Below are 23,951 nucleotides of genomic sequence, written 5' to 3'. Positions count from 1 at the left end.
TTTAGAAGAAAGATACTAGGTAGGCACCAGCTGTTGTTGTTGTTAATAACAACAACAACTTCGCAAAGGAAATCTTAGAGTGTCTCTGATGTTGAGTCAAATACAATGTCATTGCATCAGAAGCAATGAGTTTTGAAAAGTAAAACTACATCCAAGCTCTTTTCATTAGCAAGGGAAATGTTCAGTTGAGATGAGACTGAAGGGCACCCTCTAAATAACAAGTGTGAATTGCTAGAAACAGTGAGAAAGGGAAGACTGATGTTAATGCTTCACGATACTAAGCTATGGGGCCATCCTACAGCTAACAGACCATAACAACAAAGCCTCATCACTGTCATGGATGTCTGGTAACAAGCCGTTGTTTTATGGGCCAGTGTTTGGCATCTGTTTCTCCCCACACACACACTTTCTTTAGCAGTTCTAAGAGGCCTCCTTAGGGTCACAATGTGAGTGTATCCACTCAAACCAGAACATATAAATTCACTGTAATTGTGTCAAGTAACTTGAGAGAAATAACATTTAACTATCTCCCATAACAACAACAGAAATAAACTGGTTATTGTTTTACGAGGCATAAATGCCTTGTGCATGTGCTAAAAAAAATATGCTAGAATAATACCATATAAGCATGGGTGACAACCAGTTCTCCTTTCTCCCTTGAATGGACTTGTTTATAATCAAAGTAGGCATGACTTGCTATAATTTTTATTCCACACATTTTAGTATTATACATTTATTTTTCTCCTTAACAATCTTTTATTATTTCCTTCCGTTAACCGGACTGTGGTAATCATTAGACAATGTAGCTTGTATTTCAGTGCCCAAAATAGACTACACAAGAACTGCTCTATGAGGGCCAAATGAGACAAGACACCATTCATAAGAACATCAGAAGAGCCATGCTGGATCAGGCCAATGGCCCCTCTAGTCTAGCATCCTGTTCTCATAGAGGCCAACCAGATGCCTATGGGGAAGCCCACAAGCAGGACCTAAGCACAACAGAACTCTTCCCACCTGGGATTCCCAGCAACTGGTGTTGAAAGTCATACTGCCTCTGACAGTGGAGGTAGAACAGAACCACCATGGCTAGGACCTATTGGTAGCCTTATCATCCATAAATGTGCCTAATCCCCTTATAAAGCTATCTGAGATGGAGGCTATCACTACCTCCTGTGGGAGCAGATTTCATAGTTGAACTATGCACAGTGTTTAGAAGTACTTCCCTTTGTCTGTCAATTCAATTATCAATTGGGGCACTGGTGTGGGAGAGCATTAACACTTTACTCCAACTGCCTGCAATTTGCATGGGAGTTTTCTCCAAATAGAAGGCATGGAGGGCCTAATTCAGACTGGAATTTTGTAGCAGAGACAAAGGCTCAGAGACATCCCCCAGTCCTTACATTGGGGTCCTGATCTGAATAACTGCCTGCAATTTACCTCTAAAAAGCCATTCACACAGTTGCTAATTGTCTAAGTAGTGTTGTGTCTTCTTTAGCTCTGATGGACAGAAGAACATATCCAGTTCCTTACAAGCTAGTGGCACCCCGGGATTACTGCCTGTTCCAGACAAAGTTTTTGAGCTTTTAAAAGCTACCTAAACATGCCAAAATTCAGCATGTTCATTGAGATGTAGTGAAGGGAAGGGAAAGCTGTAGTTGTTGGATTTCTGCTTTCCATTCAACTTTTAATAGCACAGGGTTTTTATCAAGGTTACAGCCGTATTCTCATCGTGAATGCCCTCTTGCTGTGCCACATCTTTTGAAGACCTGCCAGCCATTTCAGCAGGTGGGGGATAGTGTTCAGGGCAACCACAGAATGCTTCTGCCAATGTTCTCATGTGCAACACCTTTGTGATTGCACCACATTAGGCAAAGAAATGGAGAAGAACAAGGAGACACTACCTACTAGGAGCCTGAGAGGAAAGGATGAGTGAAAGCAAAGGGAGGTAGTGCAGTGTATGGGGGTGAGCCAGAGGGAGAGCATCTGGGATGCGTCTATGACACCAGCATCAACACATAAAAACATAGGAAGCTGCCTTACACTGAATCACACAATCAGTCCATCTAGCTCAGTACTGCTTACACTAAATGGCAGCAGCTCTCCAGCGTTTCAGGCAGAAGAATCTCCCAGCCCTACCTGGAGATGCTGGGGATTGAACCTGGGACCTTGTGCATGCAAAGCAGATGCTCTACCACTGAGCCATGGCCCTTCACCAGTAGCAGAAACATGGTGCTGTTCTTGAATATACAGTGCCCATATATGATTATTTGGGGGGTGGGTTTTTTGGTTGAAGGGAGGGTTGAGTGGGGTGAACATGGCAAGAATATTGTCTCTGCCTACCACCATTTCCACCAGCTCTCTGCAAGGCAGCCCTAGCTCCTTTAAGGAGTAGGCAGACTGAGGACAAGGCGAAGGGGTGGAGGCCTGTTCATAGTTTTGTTGTTGTTATGTGCCTTCAAGTCGACTACGACTTATGGCGACCCTATGAATCAGCAACCTCCAAGAGCATCTGTCATGAACCATCCTGTTCAGATCTTGTAAGTTCAGGTCTGTGGCTTCCTTTATGGAATCAATCCATCTCTTGTTTGGCCTTCCTCTTTTTCTACTCCCTTCTGTTTTTCCCAGCATTATTATCTTTTCTAATGAATCATGTCTTCTCATGATGTGTCCAAAGTATGATAACCTCAGTTTCATCATTTTAGTGATAGTTCTGGTTTAATTTGTTCTAACACCCAGTATTATTTGTCTTTTTCACAGTCCATGGTATGCGCAAAGCTCTCCTCCAACACCACATTTCAAATGAGTTGATTTTTCTCTTATCTGCTTTTTTCACTGTCCAACTTTCACACCCATACATAGAGATTGGGAATCCCATGGTCTGATGGATCCTGACTTTAGTGTTCAGTGATACATCTTTACATTTGAGGACCTTTTCTAGTTCTCTCATAGCTGCCCTCCCCAGTCCTAGCCTTCTTCTGATTTCTTGACTATTGTCTCCATATTGGTTAATGACTGTGCCAAGGTACTGATAATCCTTGACAAGTTCAATGTCCTCATTGTCAACTTTAAAGTTACAGAAATCTTCTGTTGTCATTACTTTAGTCTACTTGACCTTCAGCTGTAGTCCTGCTTTTGTGCTTTCCTCTTTAACTTTCATCAGCATTTGTTTCAAATCATTACTGGTTTCTGCCAAATGGATTCTGAGGACAGAGACTCAGCTATCATACAGAGTGTGCTTGCTAGGTGCGCGCTCTAAAAAAGCAAGAAGAAAATTGGTGGAGATAGAGGTCCTCTTTGATCATGCTTGAAAATCAGCTAAAGGAAGAATGGGGCATCTGCTCATCTTTATTATGGTGGCATTGGAGTAGCTAAGAATAAACAAAATGAGCTGCATTTAAAATATGGAAACAGCTGTCTACAGATCAGGTACCTTTTCATGACAACAGTCACCCTTGATTTTATAACCGACTCTCCTCATTTTTTGAACAAATGTAATCAGCCAATCCTTGTAACTGTCCCCTTTAGTCATTCTGCTGCTGCAGCCTCTTTCCTCCCACAGTTTCTGACTATTTTTTACTGACCAGTTTCCTTGTCTTTTGTGGTATGCAGACTCTTATCTTACTGATTGACATGGGAACTGAAACATCCTCAGTACCTGAATATCTAATCATTAACGGACTCATTTATAGCAACTCTCATGCTTCTTGGGACTTCTTAACTCCTCATTATATAAACTAGTTTTGATTATTCTACTGTTTTCTTCAGCTGATCCTATGGTATGATGAACTGAGCTATTAACAGACTTTCCTTCCTATATATGGTTTTCTCCCCACCCACCCCCGGCAATCTAACCTACCTATTGATGGGAATGATGGAAGTGAGACTAATCTATGGCAAATTAAGTACTAATCGATTGTTTTACTAATTATTGTCCTTCTGTGACCTCTTACCCTTTCACCAAGTGGACAATAACCCTACCAGCCAGTTGCTTTTTGTTGATCCCCTATCCTCTTTGAACAATTTATAGGCTTTTTTTACATTTAATGAATTTGAACACCTAATTGGCAGCCTTTAATTTCTGTTGATGATACTATGCACTTGACAGCAGAAGATATAAAAGAGAATTTTGTTTAAAAGCTATGAAGAAAAGAGTGAAGAAAAGGAAAGGAAGAGGGGGTTAGAACAATTAATGGAAGAGAAAACAGGGGAAAGAAAGGTTAGGTAAGATAATCCAGAAGAAACACTTAAAGTTAGTAGGAAAAAATAACAATCTAGCTGAAAGAGTAAAAAAGGATTGAAAAGAATTAAAAAATAAAATGGAAATGCAGGAGGGGGGAAAAAGAAGGAAAGAAAAGTGAAGGGGATGATTGATAAATGTGCTACCCAAAGGATTTCAGTTGAGCAACATATATGTCAAGACAATGTGAATACGATGTAAGTGCAAGTAGAAAAATTAGACTCGGAAATAAGGCAGAAAAATCTGAAACTGAAGGGGGTTCCAGAAGACATTGAAGGGAATAATTTAGTTGAATGTTTGGAAGCATTTAAGGAATGTCTAGATTTAGATCAGGAATATGAAACCAGCATAGAATGGCTCTACAGAATAAATTCTAGTTAAGCATAAAAGAAAAAACATGATAGATATATCTTTATAAACTTGAAAGTGCAATGGTTAGAGATGCTATTGTGAAAAAATGAGGAAATACTTTAAAGATTGATGAATAGAATATAGAAGTACTAGCAGATATTCATCCAGATGTTTTGAGGAGAAGAAGAGATCTAAGGTTTTTGACTCTATGTCCTAGGAAAGGAAATATTTAATACAGATGGAGCATCCCTCTTAGGCTGCATGTATTTATAGATAAAGAATGGGTTCCTGTATATAACATCGAAGACGGCTTACCATTTAAAAAAATTATTAGTGGCACAAAATCAAATGAGCAACAGCATACAAAAATAAGTAGAACAAGAAGACAAGATCAGGATAAGACTGAGCCTTAAGTATGGCAGGCCCTGCCCTATGGAACTCCCTGCAGGTAGAAGTTTGGCAGGCATCATTCCTTCCTTCTTTTAGACATCTTCTAAAAAACTGTGCTATTCAAACTGGCCTTTGCAATATGAATGAATGAATGAAACTTTATTTTTACCCTGCCTTTTTCCAAACTGGAACTCAGGGCGGCTTACAAATAAAACTACATGTAGTTAAAAACATAGAAAAAATACAATTAAATACAATTAAACAATGCACAACCTTAAAACCGTAAAAGGCACTTAAAAATCTAAAAACAATTTAAAATAATACAAATAATAATATAAAACAATAAAACAAGCCTTGTAAAGCCCAATCCTAAACACCTTCTATCCCAAAAGCCTGTCGGAATAAAAAAGTCTTTACTTGCCGACGGAAGGATGGCAAGGAGGGGGCCATTCGTGCCTCCCTAGGAAGGGAGTTCCAGAACCTAGGAGCAGCCACCAAGAAGGCCCTATCTCGCGTCCCCACCAATTGCACTTGCGAGGGTGTTGGGACTGAGAGAAGGGCCTCTCCTGAAGATCTTAGGGCCCAGGCAGCTCATACAGAGAGATACGGTCTGACAAATAGCCTGGACCTGGGCCGTATAGGGCTTTAAAGGTCAAAACCAGCACTTTTGAATGTCTTTTTCTCAGCCAGTATTGATTGATATTTTTACTAATGTTATTATTTACATTTTTATTAATCATTGTAATTTTGTATGTATGCCACCTTGCCGTATTTTTATGAAAGTGCAATCTATAAATATTTTCAGTAAATAAATATGTGTAGGGTGAATAAATGCATGAAAGAAAGAAAGAAAGAAAGAAAGAAAGAAAGAAAGAAAGAAAGAAAGAAAGAAAGAAAGAAAGAAAGAAAGAAAGAAAGAAAGAAAGAAAGAAAGAAAGAAAGAAAGAAAGAAAGAAAGAAAGAACAGAAGTGAAATTTAAGCCACAGGATGAAGAAATATAAGAACAGTTGGGAGTAGTTATTACAGCTCTTGCTATTTTGCAAACTATTTCTCCATCAATCTCCTAAAGAACTGACCCTTTGTGTTTGTGCTTGCAAAACTGCACTGTTGGACCCAGTGTGCTAGTTGGAATTTGAGATGGCTGCTACTTTGGTCAAATATGGTGGTGTTTTGAAATGGCACAGCATCCATGAAAACAAGGCAGCACATGCAGCACAAACATTTCATATCCTACAAGAGGTGCTAAGAGCTGTTTTCTCTTTTTCTTTTTACAAATGGTATTTGATGCCAGCCAGAGCATGAGATTTCTGGTGGGTTAGCCCTGTCTAACCAATCACTTTGGAACAAATCCACACCAGAATATTTTTGAAATGTTCATTAAATTTAGCACACCAAATTAATTTATATTGGGAATTGTGTGATGGCTGTACCACCACCATCTTCTCAGTGGAGGGAGAAACCCCAAAGTGAAATAAACATGAATGGCTGGCATGGTGAGGTGGAGGTGTGGAGCCACCCTCCCAACAGTGGCATCACCGCCACTTACTGGGACAGTTTGTTGAGGTTGATGCTGCATAAACACACTGGTAGAGCCAATCTGGTGTTCCACTAGTGTACCCTCACAGCTCTGACCTCACCCCTGCTCTGTCCCATCCTGGTCAGTGGCAGCTTCCCCATTTCCACCACACCAGTTGCTGCTAGAAATAAGGGCATTGTTCCACTTCATTGTCTTAAAACTGACCATGTACCTTCAGAGCGTCCTCCGTGATCTGGAAGGTTTAGAGGTCTGTTAAAGAAAGGTTCATTGCCAAATGGGCAATAAGTTGCCGGTCACTGAAATACCAGGAAAACTTCAGTGCCTCTTAGATGCCACAACCTCCATAGCCAGCTGGATGGACTTGCAGTAAAACTTCAGGAAATGCATCAATGGCCATATGAAAAATCTTGTTGAAGTCATTGTGGGTGGTGCTGAAAAGACTGATATATTGCTTGTCCTTGGTGGTAAAGTAATACAGCCAGTTCCTTTCAGATCTCCATATCCACAAGTATGATATTGTAATTAGCACATTTCTTTATTCCTTTAATGCCCTTGTTGTATTGCTATGTGCATTTGTTTTTGTTGCTTGTATTTTTAACTTTATTTCAGAATAAAATTCCATGATGGGGATTGGTGGGAAAGGCAACCAAATCGTGTCTGCTGTGGTTTAAGAAGTGATAAGTCTTCCAAAGAAAGCCAACAATAAGATTGTCTTTATTTTCCCAGTGAGATGGGAGGTGCCAAAGCCTCAAAGTGTGGGATTTGTGAAATACTGTAGTAATCATCCATATATTTTGCCTTCTGACATGTCCAGATGAGTCATTGAGAAGTAATGTCATAATGCCCTATTTGTAATGACTCCTGGAGGGAGAATTCATTAGGAGTAAAATTAGGAAACTTCATTCAGAGTATTAGGAATTTGTTAAAAGTAAATTTATTAGGAGAATTTATTCGGTCAAGAAAGAATTGTGAAGACACCACCAAAGACATTGTTTGAAAGAAGTATAGTGGATAACCTCAAGTAGAACCTGGATGAGGGCAAGGTGGTCTAAGGGTTGTTCACACATTACACTGAACACAAGTACAAGCTGTCTCTACACGTGTACAAGTGTTTGTGTGAGAGTACTCTTATTGACTTGTACAGCTCAACTCTTGTGTACACAGATACATAGACTGTACACTCGTTGAATGTTACATGTGAATAACGATAGAAGTGTTTTGTTGAGTGCTGTTGCTGTTGTCGTTTAAAAAAGACATGCATGTTTTGTGACTGAAAATCTCATTCCAGGACATGGCAGTTCAAACATGATGTGGTAATGAACGTTATTCCACAATTAAAGTCAAACATTTCCACAAATCTTGTGATGATAGGATTAGTTGTTTCGTTTAGACCAGATGTGGTATGGAATGAAGAACAAAAGATCATGTTTAACAAGAGATGCTCCTTTGTGAACAATAGCAAAAGCAGAGACCACAGAACAGAACACCAGAAACATTTTGATAAAGAGGGTACAGAATGCATCAGTGCATGTTGTGTTCCCCACATGTTTTAGAATCTGTTTTTCCATGATCACAAAAGGCTTGCTGATTCAGTCATCTTCTGCAGCTGGAAGGTAGCATGCTCATACCCATGTCCCCCACCCCCAATTATTTACTATCTATTGACAGTAACACCTGAAGAGGGCTTATGCTCTCTAGTTACCATTTAATTGCTGCTGGAATTGGGCCTGGGGTATGTGTGCCATTTAAGACTGTGAACTCCAGTACTGTTCATAGAATGGGCATTATTTCATCCTCCACATTTGGATATAATTAGTACATCTCTTGTACTGAAGGCACAACCCTCTTACTTTTGAGCAGAATGTTTCACGAGTTCGTTTGACATTCATGTGCTGCTAGATTATTTTAGTTTTAAATCTGATATATCAATACGTTGTTGATGGCACTGAGATCGCTGCCAGGGTGTTCCTCTGCTGTTTTGCCATGAGGTAGACCTGATGAGTTGAAGAAGCCTGATTTGAGAGTTGAACTGAGATCTGCTTGCAGTGCATCAACGTCACCATAAGCATTGGTATCACCGCTTGGTATTAGGTGACTAACAAAGAAGAAGAAGCATCAGCAGCTGCTGCAGCAGCATTTTATCCCTTGCTGTACAATTCAATGTAATAGAGCCAATGTTCAAAATCATTTCTGTAGGAAAAAGGGGGGATGGTAGGATTTTTTCTCTCTCTTTTGCCTTTGGGAAGGAAATGCGTTCGGCTTATGATTTGTTTGAAAGAACCAAAAGAAAAAGTATCTTAATAAGCTAGTCATGTTACCATAAAAGTAGACATGTAGAGTGAAAAGCTTTTCTTTCCATTACACAGAGCCTTTCCTTTCCAACAGAACAGAAAGCAGCTGTTATGTTTTATTTCTTTGAATATGTTTAGTAATTTGGAGCCCTGGATTCAGCTGTGGAGAATTTCATCTGGGGGGAAATTAGCACATAGAAGCGTTTAGGGTTCATTCATAGCGAAATTTTCCAATGACAGTAAAGTTCCACTCTGGGAAGTGTTTGGTCTTGCCAGACCTGTGAGAAGCTGGCATGCATGAGGGTAGGCATTACATGCCATTGCCTCCTGGTGGTTGTGTTCATTCTTCACCTCACCCTAAGGCAAGGGTAGCCAGTGTAGTGTCTTGCTGTTGGACTACAATTCCCATCATCCCTGGTTACTGGCCTAGCTGGCTGTGGCTGATGAGGTTCGGAGTTGAACATCTGAAGGGCCCCACATTGTCTGTCCCTGCAGTAAGATCCTATCTGAGAAATATATTTTTCCCTGCCATTTTTATACAAGAGGTAATTGAAGCATATATCCTGAGCCTATTTTTTAAATTTTACTAACATATTTAGTACATGGGTTAGATGCTCTTCTTGCAAAGAACTCAGAGCAGCTTACATAAGGTTCTCAGGCAGTTTCCCATGCAGGCAGTGTACCAAGCCAGACTAGCTTAGAGTCAACAGTAGAACTGGACCATATGCCTTCTGATTATTTTAAATGTCTAAGAGTAATTTAAGAGTATAAGAAAAGCCCTGCTGGTTCAGGCCAAAGGCCTATGTAGCCCAGCATCCTGTTCTCACAGTGGCCAACCAGATGCCTGTGGGAGGCAGGATCTGTGTACAACAGCACTGTACACGCGATTCCCAGAAACTGGTATCCGGAGGCTTACAGTGGACATTTATTACTGGAACTGGAGAAGTTTCTATTGGATTGAAGAAGATTGGTAATATAACATGATGCACCACTTCAAATTTATTCATCTTACAAGAAAAATTCTGCCAAACCATGTGCATGAGTGGTGAGCTGCTTACCCTTTGTTCAGCAATAAACGATCACTGTGAGTGAGTCTGTTCTATACTTTCTGCTGCATGATCTGACCTGAGGAGGAGCATGCTGACAGAATTACTAGGAGGCACTGAATGAGGACATGTGATTAGTGAACACCATTATTTAATATATTAGTTTATCTATTTTGCCAGAGACTGTAGCCCAGAAAGGAGTAAATTCAAGGCCCAGTTCTTGCATAACAGATGTAGTATGGGTGCTGCTCTTCCGTGGCTCCATTTGATGTGGCCCTGGTAAGATTATAATGGAACAGATTGCAAGTTATTATTATTATTATTATTATTATTATTACATTTGTATACCAACCCATAGCCAAAGCTCTCTGGGCAGTTTACAACAATTAAAAACATTAAAAATATACAAATTTAAAAACACTTTTTTTTAAAAAATTAAAAACACATGCTAAAATGCCTGGGAGAAGAGGAAAGTCTTGACCTGGCGCCGAAAAGATAACAGTGTTGGCACCAGGCACACCTCATCAGAGAGATCATTCCATAATTTGGGGGCCACCACTAAGAAAGCCCTCTCCCTTGTTGCCATCCTCCAAGCTTCCCTCGGAGTAGGCACCCAGAGGAGGACCTTGAATGTTGAGCATAGTGTACGGGTGGGTTCGTGTTAGGAGAGGTGTTCCATCAGGTATTGTGGTCCCAAGCCGTATAAGGCTTTATAGGTGAAAACCAACATTATGTCCTGTGCCAGCTTGGTCCATAGTTGTCTGTCACAGTGCTTCCATGGTTAACAGTAGATATTACAGCATGAGCAAAATGCCTTTAGACAGTGTCTTTCAGGGCTCTCCACCTTAGGTGAAAATACTGAGAGAGGAATCCAGATCTGACTATGTGGCATGTAGCTGGTGACACTGATAGATCCTGTAGATCCTGAAGATGTATATAAGTCCTGAGTATCTCACCATTCTGCAAAATGTGCTTTTTCATTATCAGGGCCCATCTGCACTATACATTTAAAGCAGTATCATACCACTTTTAACAGTCAAGGCTTCCAGCAAAAAATCCTGGGAACTGTAGTTTGTTAAGGGTGCTGAGAGTTGTTGGGAGACCCCTGTTCCCCTACTACTTGAGTCAGATAGACAAGTTCCAGATCCACCTGGGACCTGTACAGGAGCAACCAACATGGTGCCCTCCATAGATTGTTGGACTACAAGTCCCATAATCCCTGATCATTTGCCATGGAGATGGAGTCCATTTCACCTGAGGAGAGAAGTCAAGTTCCTGTTTGCTTGGGAAACCTTTGCAAAGAAGGAGGCTTTCTCCTCTGTAGCTTCCAGGTAGTACAGCTCCCTCTTCAAGCAGGCTTGCTTGGTGGATACTTTATTATCTGTTGGGTGTCAGGTTCCATTCTCTTGGGCATTTTCACAGTTTATGCTTTTAAAAAGCATTGGGAGAATGCTATATTTTCAAAGAGTGGAACTGAAGAGTTATAGCCAATGGTGCTGTTCAGCTGATAGTAAAGCGTATATCAATGGGAGAAGGAGAGAAGCAACCCCCCCCCCTCAGCCTCTCCCTCCTCTGGTGCCCCCTAAACCTGCTCTGGAGAGTCTACTAACTCTTTGGAGCAGGGGAGGTGAGAAGGAGGCAAAATAAACAGAAATTGCTCTCCTCTCCATTCCACTGACAAAATATCTTCCAGTCAGCTATTTTGCTGTTTCAATTGCTATTGTATTTTGTATATTGTGCTAATTATGTTATTTGTTTGCTTGCTTTCTATTGACCTCTTTTGTTTTATTGTTCTTTTTGTTTTAAATTACATTGTAAACTGCCCTCACATAAATATTATGAAGGGCCAATTATAAATTCCTTTGCTAGCTAGCTAGCTAAATAAATAAATAACATGAGAGAAGAACAAGTGTGAGTGACTCACATATCTGTAGCACTTTGAATAGTGTATGAAATAGCCATTCACAGATCAGGGAGAACACTGTGGGACAATGCTCATGACCCTTCAGTAGAGTAGCTCCTACTGGGATAAAGGGCAGGATATAAATCTGATTAGATTAGATTAGATTAGATAGATAGATAGATAGATAGATAGATAGATAGATAGATAGATAGATAGATAGATAGATAGATAGATAGATAGATAGATAGATAGATAGATAGATAGATAGATAGATAGATAGATAGATAGATAGATAGATAGATGGACGATGGACGATGGACGGATGATAGATAGATAGATATGAAATGAAGTTTCTTATAATACGTTCCTCTGAGACTTTTCTTTTTTTCAGTCCCCACCCCTCTCCCAGAAAAAAGGCTACTTTGCATGATTTTCTCAAAATAGTTTCTACCATTTATTTATTTTGAGGGTGGCTACCACTTGCTCCACACAATGCCCCAAAATAATGCTAAATATGGAGGGCGTCGTGGAGGGTGAAAAATGCTCCCAGTGCAGTTGCTGCTGCTGTCACTTGCAGAAGCAGCACCAGCAGCCAAAAAATAGAAAAGGAAAAAAACCTTAAGAAAAAATAAAGAAGCTGTGCTACTGCCATTTCTAATGGCATATATGTTAGGACAGGGGTAACCAATGTGGTGCCCTCTAGATGTTGTACTCCAACTCCCATCAGTCCCAACCAGCATGGACAATGATCAGGGATAATAGGAACTGTAGTTCAACAACATCTGGAGGGCACCACGTTGGCTACCTCTCTATTAGGGCGTGCAGCTGGCTACTTTTTTTAAAAAAAAGAACTTGCCATTTCACACACATCCTGTTTTATGATGAAGTTAGCATTGTTTCTGCTCTGACCATGACACTTCCTCATTTTTATATCATGTTTTGTTATCTCTATGTTCACAACTTCACACAATGCCATTAATAACGTCTGATACAGGATAAAGAAGCTAAAGAGGAAGAGGAAGTAATACCACTTATTGTCTGATTTAGGGAGAGCAAAATGCCCAAAGGAAGACAACAATCATCTCTTTGGTATTATGGAGCTGCAGATGTTTTGTGTCTTAAAGAAACAAAACAAAATGCAGGTGTCAAAACAACATAAAATATGTTTCTGAGTTTCAAGAGTTTATAGTGATTAGTAAAACAACTGTTGAATAAACTGGCCTTCTCATCTATATGCTGGAAGAATCCCCCCCCCCGGGCTTGAACTGACCTCCATAGCCAATAAATGCTTTCATCCTAAAGAAACAATTGAAATATAAGCTTCATTATTTCAGCCCACCAACTGTTTTTAAAGTTCACATAGAGGCCAGTGAACGGAGAGGTGGTCAATGTTGTCCACGCAGCAGTGAAAACCAAGTACAGCTAGCCCAATTGAGTGTGTTCCAGACTTGCATGCACAGTCCAATCAATTCCCTTATTCACCAAGGAACATTCAATAACTCAAATCATTCAGTTGGCCAGATGCTCTGATGATGTGCCTTTTTTGTAGTTGAGAGAGGATGGGACATCAGTGTTTTTTCTCAAGAAATGAAGAAAAAGACGATGAGTATATTATCAAATATACTAATATCAAATGATCAAGAATACTGATGTGGTTTCTAAGGATATCTAAACTGGGAAAGATAGTGTTCTGTGCCTGGTATTATTTATTCATTTGATTTGATTTGTTAGTGGCTTGTTACCCAAAGGTCTCCAAGTGACTTACAACACTGTTAAAAACACAAATAAATATATTATACCATAAAACAGAACAGAAAAAACAACCCCCCTAACAGCCACAATAAACTTTTACAGCTTACTAATAACAAACAATATCAACTAAGCCCATCAAAGGTCTGGGGGGGGGGGGTAAATGTCTATACCTAGCACCAAAAAGATTTCAGCAAAAGCGCCAGGTGGACTTCGCTGGGGAGCACATTCCACAGATGGGAAGCCACAATTGAAAAAGCAATCTCCCTTGTCACCATCTTCTGAGTCTCCTTCAGAGCGGGGACCTGGAGAAGGGCCTCAGAAGAGCCTTCAAAACTCAAGGAGCTTCAACAGAACTCTCCTGGTTTTATCCACTGCAAGAAGAGACCCATACTTCTAGTTCATAATATCCAACACAACATCTAGAACAGGAGTGGAGAACTTGCGGCCCTCCAGATATTGTTGGGCTACACCTCCCATCATCCGTGACTGTTAGATATGTTCACTGCAGCTAATAGGAGTCATACTACAATGACATCCAGAGGACCACATTTTCCCTTATCCGACTATGAGCTGATAATCTGTGCATATTATCCTAAACAGCTATATGTCAGTATTCACAGGTTTTATTGGTTGTAAAATAGTCCCATCCACTTTTATTTCCTCTGGGAAGGCATTTGAAAAGCACTGACAAGTCAGTCCAACCCATGATATTTTGCTTGACAATCTGTTAAACTCTGTATCATGTAAAAGCCACCTTATAGCTATCTTTCATGGATGCAAATAACTTACATTCAGATTTGTTCAACAGCCATGGCTTGTCACCTTCTATATCTCCTCCCATTATATCCTTACTGAAATGATTGTTTTTGTTGTTGTTATGTGCCTTCAAGTCGATTACGACTTATGGCGACCCTATAAATCAGCGACCTCCAATAGCATCTCCCATGAACCACCCTGTTCAGATCTTGTAAGTTCAGGGTTGTGGCTTCCTTTATGGAATCAATCCATCTCTTGTTTGGCCTTCCTCTTTTTCTACTCCCTTCTGTTTTCCCAGCATTATTGTCTTTTCTAATGAATCATGTCTCCTCATAATGTGTCCAAAGTATGACAACCTCAGTTTCATCATTTTAGCTTCTAGTGATAGTTCTGGTTTAATTTGTTCTAACATCCAATTATTTGTGTTTTTGCAGTCCATGGTATGCGCAAAGCTCTCCTCCAGCACCACATTTCAAATGAGTTGATTTTTCTCTTATCCACTTTTTTCACTGTCCAACTTTCACATCCATACATAGAAATCGGGAATAACATGGACTGAATGATCCTGACTTTAGTGTTCAGTGATACATCATTGCATTTGAGGACCTTTTCTAATTCTCTCACAGCTACCCTACCCAGTCCTAGCCTTCTTCTGATTTCTTGACTATTGTCTCCATTTTGGTTAAGGACTGTGCCGAGGTATTGGTAATCCTTGACAAGTTCAATGTCCTCATTGCCAACTTTAAAGTTACATAAATCTTCTGTTATCATTACTTTAGTCTTCTTGATGTTCAGCTATAGTCCTGCTTTTGTGCTTTCCTCTTTAACTTTCATCAGCATTCATTTCAAATCATTACTGGTTTCTGCTAGTAGTATGGTATCGTCTGCATATCTTAAATTATTGATATTTCTCCCTCCAATTTTCACACCTCCTTCATCGTGGTCCAATCCTGCTTTCCATATGATATATTCTGCATATAGATTAAACAAATAGGGTGATAAAATACACCCCTGTCTCACACCCTTTCCGATTGGGAACCAATCGGTTTCTCCATATTCTATCCTTACACTAGCCTCTTGTCCAGAGTATAGGGTGTGTAATCAGATGCTGTGGCACACATATTTCTTTTAAAGCATCCCATAGTTTTTCATGATCTGCATAATCAAAGGCTTTGCTGTAATCTATAAAGCACAGGGTGGTTTCCTTCTGAAATTCCTTAGTCCGTTCCATTATCCAACATATGTTTGTGATATTATCTCTGGTGTCTCTTCCCTTTCTAAATCCAGCTGGGACGTCTGGCATTTCTTGCTCCATATATGGTAAGAGCCTTTGTTGTAGAATCCTGAGCATTACCTCACTTGCATGGAATATTAAGGCAATAGTACAATAATTAGTGCATTCCCTGGGATCCCCTTTCTTTGGAATTGGGAGGTATATTGAACACTTCCAGTCTGTGGGCCATTGTTTAGTTTTCCATATTTCTCGATAATTTTTTGTCAAAATTTGGACAGGTTCAGTCTCGGTAGCTTGTAGCAACTCTATTGGTATGCCATCTGTTCCTAGTGATTTGTTTCTTCCAAGTATTTTAAGAGCAGCTTTCACCTCACATTCTAAAATTTCTGGTTCTTCATCATATGGTTCCTCCGTGAATGAATCTGTCATCCTGGTATCTCTTTTATAGAGTTCTTCAGTGTATTGCTTCCATCTCCTTTTATTTCTTCTCGGTCAGTCAGTGTGTTTCCCTGTTGATTATTCAACATCCCTTCTCTTCGTTTAAATTTCCCTTTAATTTCTCTGAACTTTTGGAATAGGGTTCTTGTTCAACCATTTTTGTTGTCCTCTTCTATTTCTATACAATAACTATTGTAATAGTTCTCTTTGTCCCTACGTACTAGTCGCTGTATTGTTGCATTTAGGGTTGATTCATGATATTGAATCAGAAAGGCTGATTTATCAATCTTCTCACTAAGTGGTCATTGAAGTACAAGAATGTCTATTATCTGAAGCTCTGTTATTGAAATGTCTAATAATAAATGTCCACTAGAAGCCTGGCTGGTAAAGTCCAGTGCACTCCACTCTTTCTACAGTCTGTCATCTAACCATGTATTCTATTCAGCAAATCATACTATGTGATTTTTGCTCTTCAACCTTCTCACAAGTCTTTTTTTCCTTGGCACATTTCTGTCATTCCCTTAGCACCTGCTCAATCACCTATTACTTCCTGACCCGTCTCTGTAGAGCTGTATCTTGGTGAAAGAGCATCTGATTTGTTTGTAGAATGTCCCAGGTTCAGTATCCAGCATCTCCGAGTAGGACTGGGAGCATCCTCTCCCTGAAATCCTGGAGAGCCGCTGCCAGTCAGTGTAGACAATATTAAGCAAGATGGACCAATGGTCTGACCCAGTATAAAGTGGATTCTTATGTTCCTATGTTGTAGGCCTACCCTGTATCTCTTGTAACCAACAGGTTATACAAATGCAACCCCAAATCCCTCATATTCTATGGAAAATCCAGCTCAGATCCGCATATTGAATGTTTTTCTTGTACTTGTGTTTCAGAGATGCCAAGAAGGGTTTTTCCGAACTTTTTCAGGAGAATGCAGTCCTTGTGATTGCAACAACAATGCATACAAGTGCCTTGATGGATCTGGAGTTTGTCTGGTAAGTAGCTGTTCCTAGTTGCTTACACAATCCTAACCATGTCTACTCAACTAAGACCTATTGAATGCTATGGGACTTGCTCCCAGATATGTGGAGTTAGTAAATTTATGAGTGCATAATCTTCTCAAAAGTAATGAATGGCATCTGAAGTGAATATCTGTGCTTTACCCAGTAAACACTATTTTGTATTGAAATCTATAATGAAGCCATGTTATTCCATCATTGCAATATCATATTATCTATAAGAATTTGTCTCCTAAAAATATTCATGAATATCATGATAACTCAATTACCAACTAATGGCCCTTCCAGAACTGTGGTTTTCCCCCCGAATTTATTCTGTAACATGTCACTGATGCAATAATAGTGCATTAGTGGTGGATTTATACTGGACAGTCTGGATATCATTCTGCTTTACTGGTTGTTCTCTGATGCTCATTGAATGATTCCGCATTGTTGCCATCTGGATGGGCACTCTTGTGCACTCTTGAGCAACAAAAGTAGGTGTCAGATTTGCAGGGAGATGTCAGTGTCGGTGGGGTGCAGGCTGGGGGCTGTGAATTCCTTGGTAATTGTCAGGGTCATAAAGTCTTTATCCAGCAGCTTGGGTTATAAATCTGCCAGGCTAGCAAGGTAACCAGGAGAGAGGCGAGATAAGAGCAGAGGGTTTGTTCCAAGCTCACGTGCAAGATAGTCCAAGAAGTGAAGTCAATGGGGGGGGGTCCAAGTCCAGTTTTCCGAGAGGTCAGTCCAAGTCTAGGTTCTGGGAGTTAGGAGGAAACGCAGAGGTCATGCCTGATGTAGTCAGCAACACGCTGAAGCCAGGAGCTGTCTTTTAAAGTACACTTCCTAAGACAGGTGTGAGCAATCATCCCTCTGGCTTCTGAAAGCATGCCGGCCTTAAACGGCCAGGCCAGCCTCACTGCTGCCTGATTTTCTGTCGTCTTCGCTCTGCAGGTGGGAGGGGAGTCTCTTGTTCACTGCCAGACTCTGGCTGAAGGGCTTCAGCTGTGTACTGGATACTCTCCAGCTGAGGGGGAGTGGGGGCTGCGTCCTCAGGAGTTTCAGCTGTTCTTTCTTCTGGGTCTGCTGCTGTTACTCCTGAGTTGCCATCCCCTTCCTCCTCTGATGAGTCTTCCAAACGGGCCATGACAGTAGGAGGGGGAAAACCAGAACATTTGTGGTGTGAGATGTATTAGAATCTCACCAGGAAGTTATGAGACATGCACCAATTAGAAATTAAACAGTATGTCCACCCCAAAAACTGTTGCAGGGCACAAGCAGTATTGAAAGTGGGATGGGTATAACTGCCCCTATACCATAATGACCACAAATAATCATGAATGCACCGTTTTTAAAAATATATGAAGGATCCTAGTCTTTCCTGACAAGATTATTTTCTAAATGCTGTGCAGCCTCCTAATTCCACCAAGAAGGGTTTCTGCACCCTTATCAGGTCCAGCCTAAGACATTTTGCTGCCTGAGGTGGACAGTATGGTACTCCCTTCCATGTACAGAAACCTGCCCAGTCCCCAGCATCTGGTGCCTGAGGCAGCTGCTTAACTCTGCCTAACAGAAGGTCTGGCTCTGACTCTCACAGTCATAGGACTTTGTCACAGGAGTGCCATTAGCTGAAATAGGAACAGATGCAACACAGTTAGAAGGCTTGAGCATGACACTCAGGGTTCATCTCTGGTATGCATAGTTGACCATTTATTGATTGTAATAGCAAATACAGAAAATGATACTCTGTCCATGCAAATGACTAGAATACAGTGTAACATGTAAAGCCTCCACAAACTGAAAATGTCTTCTTCTTTTTACAATAATACTAAAAGCAATCACTAACCATGGCTGAAATCATTTTTTAAAAATCATTTTCTTCTTTCTTTTTTTCTGAAGCCTGCAACAATGTTATGCATCAGTCTTTTAGAGATCGTAAATATGTGAATTCTTAATAAAGTGACTAAGATCAACCTTTGAATCACTGATAACCTGCAATTTCCCCTGGGGTTACCTTTCAGTCATTATATACAAAGAATGCCTCATTTCCTTACACCAGTATCCATCTTCGTTGAAATCTATTCATAGTTGTAGGTTAGCCTGCACATACATCAGTAAGTACTCTTGACTGAGCAGGCATCAGGAAAAGGGATCATTTATTTCAAGTACATCCAGCTATGGACAGCTCTGAATGCTAACAACTTCTTTTATTGTAGAAGATAGAAAAGTTGTACTGAGTGAGCCAGAATTGGGTGGAAATATTTGCCTTCAGAGACAGTCTTCCTCTTGCAGGCTGCTTTGCCCAAAATTCTCTGGCAGTGCAGCCCACCATTGCTGTTCAGAATATCTCTCTTGGTAATGCACTGCCATTTACAAGCCCATTCAGTTTACTTAGTCAATACCTGGAAGGGTTTAGTACTACTGGGTAGAAGGTCATCTTACTCTGCTTGCCAAAGACGTTTATTTAAATCCTTTCTGCTAGGTTTGAATTAGAAGTTATTTCCTTTGCTGTTTACAAGTCCCTTCCCCCATTTTTTAATTGCAGGATTGTCAGAGAAACACAACTGGAGACCACTGTGAACAATGTCCAGATGGTTATCTGGGAGATGTCACCAGAGGAGTGCCCAGCTTCTGCCAACCTTGCCCTTGTCCCTTTCCGCTGGTTGCTAAGTATGCTAAACTGGTTTATGTTATTGCCTCCAGCAGCTGTTCCTCCTGCTGCTAAGTCTTCTCATGGCCAGAGACCATTAGGCTTTCTAAGGGAAGAGGGAAATGTTGACAAACATTCTAGACAAAGGAACAAGTAATTTCAATCTATTTGCTTTTACACTCATTTTGGGAAAATGCAATCGCTTTTCCTTTATTATTATTAGTTTTCCACTCACATCAGCAATTCCTACAAACTAAAAATTATTATGCATCTGATTATCTCCAAATCCCCCCCTTTTTTTAAAACTTGAAACAATGATAGCTTGCACATTGGCATGGCTCCTATGTATGAGATCAGATGCACAGCTTCAGCATATCTAGTGCCTCCAGTACACACACTCTTGTCCAGCCATACAGTCTGCAGGGACCATTGTGAGGTCAGTTAGGATGCGAAATCTGTACAGCTGGTTTCTCATTTAGCTCAGTAGTAGAACATACAAGGCCTTGGGTTTAGTCTTTGACATCTGAAGCAAAAGATCTCATGCAGAAGGACTGGGAAAGATCTATGCATGAGTCCTTGGAGTGCTGCTACCAATCAGAGTAGACAGTACTGGGCCAGATATACCAATGGTCTGGTGGCCCAATATCAGACACCTCTATCTGTCTTAGGTATGAGTTGCTTACAGCAACTCTTCATAATTAGAAAATTTGCGTGGCATATTGTATGCATTCACCCAAAGCAGTGGTAAATACATACATGTGTACATTAACTTGAGAATATATGTAGTCTCTGAATTGTTAATATGCGGATTTGATGGTGGTTCTGAACAATTCTATTTCTATAACATATTGATGCCTTTTTCTCAAGATTTTGTATTAATGTTCAGTATGGCTGGTTATGTGGATATTCTATATAATTTGCTGTTACATTCAATGGGTTTATGGTAGTAGGTCCTGTCCCTAACCTTTACACATTCAGTAGACTGTGCATACACACTCAACATACATGCAACTGTATATGCAATTGGGAACCCTACAAATTACAGGGTTCCACAGAGATGGACAACCCGACTCTTGTAGACTTTGTGGATGTTTAGAGTCCTGACACAAAATCTTAGTAACTTAGGGGCGAGCGCTATTGATGATTGTATTGTTAGTCCTTCTTTCCTTGCCTCTATAAAAGAAATTGATATTTTAGAACACACAGATAGTAACCATTACCCCCTAAGGCTTTCATTAGATTTCATTATTGCTGGTCTTTGGCCAACTCCCTATCATAATTGGAACAGAACAGTTCTGGGATCTAGACAATTGAGGTAGTCTGAGTCTCTTTCTCAGTTTGACTAAGCCTGTGACAGCCAAAGAGTTATTATTATTTCACTTTCATTGTCTTTTGCAATAATCTACTCCCTTAAGTATGTACCAACAGATTGTAGACTGCCTAAAACATTTTTTAACTTCACCTTGTACTTCTTATCAGAATTTTTGGTCATTCTCATGGTTTGATAAGGATTGTCAGAGTGCTAAGAGAACTTTGGCTAAACTTTCTAGATGACACTTAGAAGAAGTGGTGATGACACTTAGAAAACAGAAGTAGTCATTCAAGAACTCATTAAATTTAGATCATTTTACAAATGCCTCATATGTACAAAAATGAAGAATACAACAGAACTCAATGGGAGGCCTTGGGCCAAGCTACTATAGAATACAACAAGCATATATTCTGGGACATTGTTGCCCATGGCCCGGCTAAGGCAAGTGGGATTATTGAGGCCCAGATTCCAGTTGATGACTGGACCAATTATTTTACTAAATTATATAATTCTTCTTCAGTTTCCTTTCCTTCTGTAGATCATAGAGCTTTCACTAATTGGGATCTAGTAACCCCTTATATAGTTAAACATTTGATTGATTTGATTATGCTCAATAAGGCCCCGGGAAAAATATTTTGCCACCAGAACTGTTTAAACCTTTTTCTTATTGGTGGGCTCCTGTTCTTGCTAAATTGTTTACTGAGATTAATTTGACTGAAACCCCCAGCTTGGAAACCATCTGTGGTTTATTCTATTTTCCAAAAGTGTAACCTCTTGCTTCCCCAGAATTACAGACCAATCATTCTGTTGGATATCTCTTCTAAAATATATGCCACCTTTTTACTTCAAAAGCTACATCTTCTTTGAAGTGTGTCTTTGTCAATAGCTTTTTTAAATGCAAGTGAAAACTGATTCACTCTCTCTATAGCAACAGGTTGCAGTTGTCTACTCAGTGCCTCCATGAGATCCATAATAATTGAACATAGTTGCTGTCCTTGGCTCCTTCTGGGAGGAAGGGTGGGATATAAATTGAATGGATGAATGAATGAATGAATATATAAATAAATAAAACAGGAGATACATTTTTAAATGCACAAGACCATTCAGAAGACAAGAGCTGGGAGAGAGGTGTCTTAATTAGTTAAGGCTATTTTAATACATGCCCACTCTATTTACAGCTGTGTCATCACATATCTGTACACATATCCCTAGGTGGATAAGGAACTCTGTACAAATTATTGCTTCACATACAATTCCCTTCCACAGTCCAGCTGTTGGGTTTGCACGCTTGGACACTTCTTGAAAAAGCTAATATCATGCACATCAACTGTTCAAGACTGTGGCAGAGTTCTGGATGCAGTCCTTCATGGAGGAGAAGGGTATCAATGGCTACTGGCCACAATGGCTATGCTCTACTTCCACTGTTGGAAGCGGTATGCTTCTGAATGCCACAAGTGGGGAGAATGCTGTTGTGCTTGGATCATTCTTTTTTGCTTCCAATAGGCATCTGGGTGCTGGACTAGATGGGCCATTGGCCTGATCCAGGAGTCTTTCCCTAGAAAACAGTGGGATTTCAGCTTTTTATAAGGGGCCTGCATGCTAAGCTACAGCTGCTCCACATGTTATGTTTGATCATAACTATATGGCTTCCCTTCAAAACAAGAATTTTCTCTCATAGTAAACCATTTAGAAAAACACCCATCACTGCTTGCCCTTAGAGTGATTAGGATTTCAGACTCTTAAAAAAAATCTTGAACTTATATCAAAACATATATAGTTCAAGATTAAATACACCATAGAAGTCAGCTAACGGGTCATGTTTTGACTGTATAAATTTAACAATTTCAATAAAACTGTTTTTAAAGGGTTTTATTGTTACAGTATATGCCTTCAGGTCGATTACGACTTATGACGACCCTAAACCACTTTAATTATTTATTTCCCTTTCTCCATTCCTTCACTTTATATTGCTAGAGAAATAAAAGCAGAATCAGACTTCATATCTTGGAAGTATGAAGGAGATAGTGCTTGAATAACATCCCAATGGATTTATAAAGTCTGGCCAATAGTGTATCAAAATCTCCAAGCTGAAGGATTCATTACACACACAGTTGTTCTTGGGATTTATCTCTATGGATTTTATTTAATTATTTTTGTCTGGCCAGACAATTTCCATCCATATCTGATATCCTGGGAACTTGTAGAAGAGTTCTCATTAAAAGAACTAACATTTGTTTGGAACAACTGGATACCAGCTGCTCCAAACTCTAGCAGATGTTCTTAGGTTTTTATTCTCTAGGAATTTTATGACTAATATGTTATTTTAATTACCTTTGGCCTGTTATTGTGTCCAAAAGAGTGGTTTCATTAAATACATTAAGAAATTAACTCATGTATAATAAGTAGAGGAAAATATCTGAAACTGTTGGAATGGTGTCATTAAAATGTTACAGAAGTCATTGAGTATTGTTTTTCATGAAAATCACAAATTCAAACTCTCACATCTCACTGACTCTATAAATGTCTCCAAACAAGGCAAATAAAGGCATTCACTTTAACTCTGGAGAATACTTTCTTAGACCTGCAGGTGAAAAAGATGAATATAAGCCAGAATCCTTGATACTTTTTTATATGTGAGGAAAACAATGCAAATACCAGATTCTTTCTTTGACAATTGACTAGTCAGAACAATTTTTCCACTAAAACACACACATGGACACACACATGAGTGGATTGTAATTGATCGTGGCTTTACACTAGGGGAAAGTGCTCCCATATGTGCAGCGGGAAGCACCCAATATTCACTGATCTCTCTGCCTCCTGCAGCACTCCATGCTATCTCCCACACTGTTCCAGAGGGTCCCTCACCCACCAGGAGCAACTTTTTTGGGGGGGGATGTGCTGCTTTGGGTGAGGTAGGGATAAGCACCCTTAAAGCTAATAAATTTATTATGACATAATTAGAGTCAAATTCATCAGTTGCATGAAATGGGTATACAAGAAGGAAAAATGAATGGTTTCTTTAAAAGTAATAAACTCTTGCCTCACATTGGGCCGGGAA

General features: G+C 39.9%; 1 protein-coding gene across 1 annotated transcript in view; it reads left to right on the top strand.

The window, feature by feature from the left end:
• The window catches only part of LAMA4 (laminin subunit alpha 4), a 150,694-nt gene that overhangs the window by 17,888 nt on the left and 108,855 nt on the right, over window positions 1–23,951 (top strand). The window contains exons 2-3 of the mRNA XM_061623652.1: window positions 16,824–16,925; window positions 19,474–19,598. Of these exons, the coding sequence (XP_061479636.1) occupies window positions 16,824–16,925; window positions 19,474–19,598 (227 nt within the window). The remainder of the gene's footprint in view (window positions 1–16,823; window positions 16,926–19,473; window positions 19,599–23,951) is intronic.

The sequence above is a fragment of the Rhineura floridana genome, chromosome 4, assembly GCF_030035675.1.
Source record: "Rhineura floridana isolate rRhiFlo1 chromosome 4, rRhiFlo1.hap2, whole genome shotgun sequence".
In the NCBI taxonomy this organism is placed as follows: Eukaryota; Metazoa; Chordata; class Lepidosauria; order Squamata; family Rhineuridae; genus Rhineura; species Rhineura floridana.
This window is presented reverse-complemented; position numbering and strand designations above follow the sequence as displayed.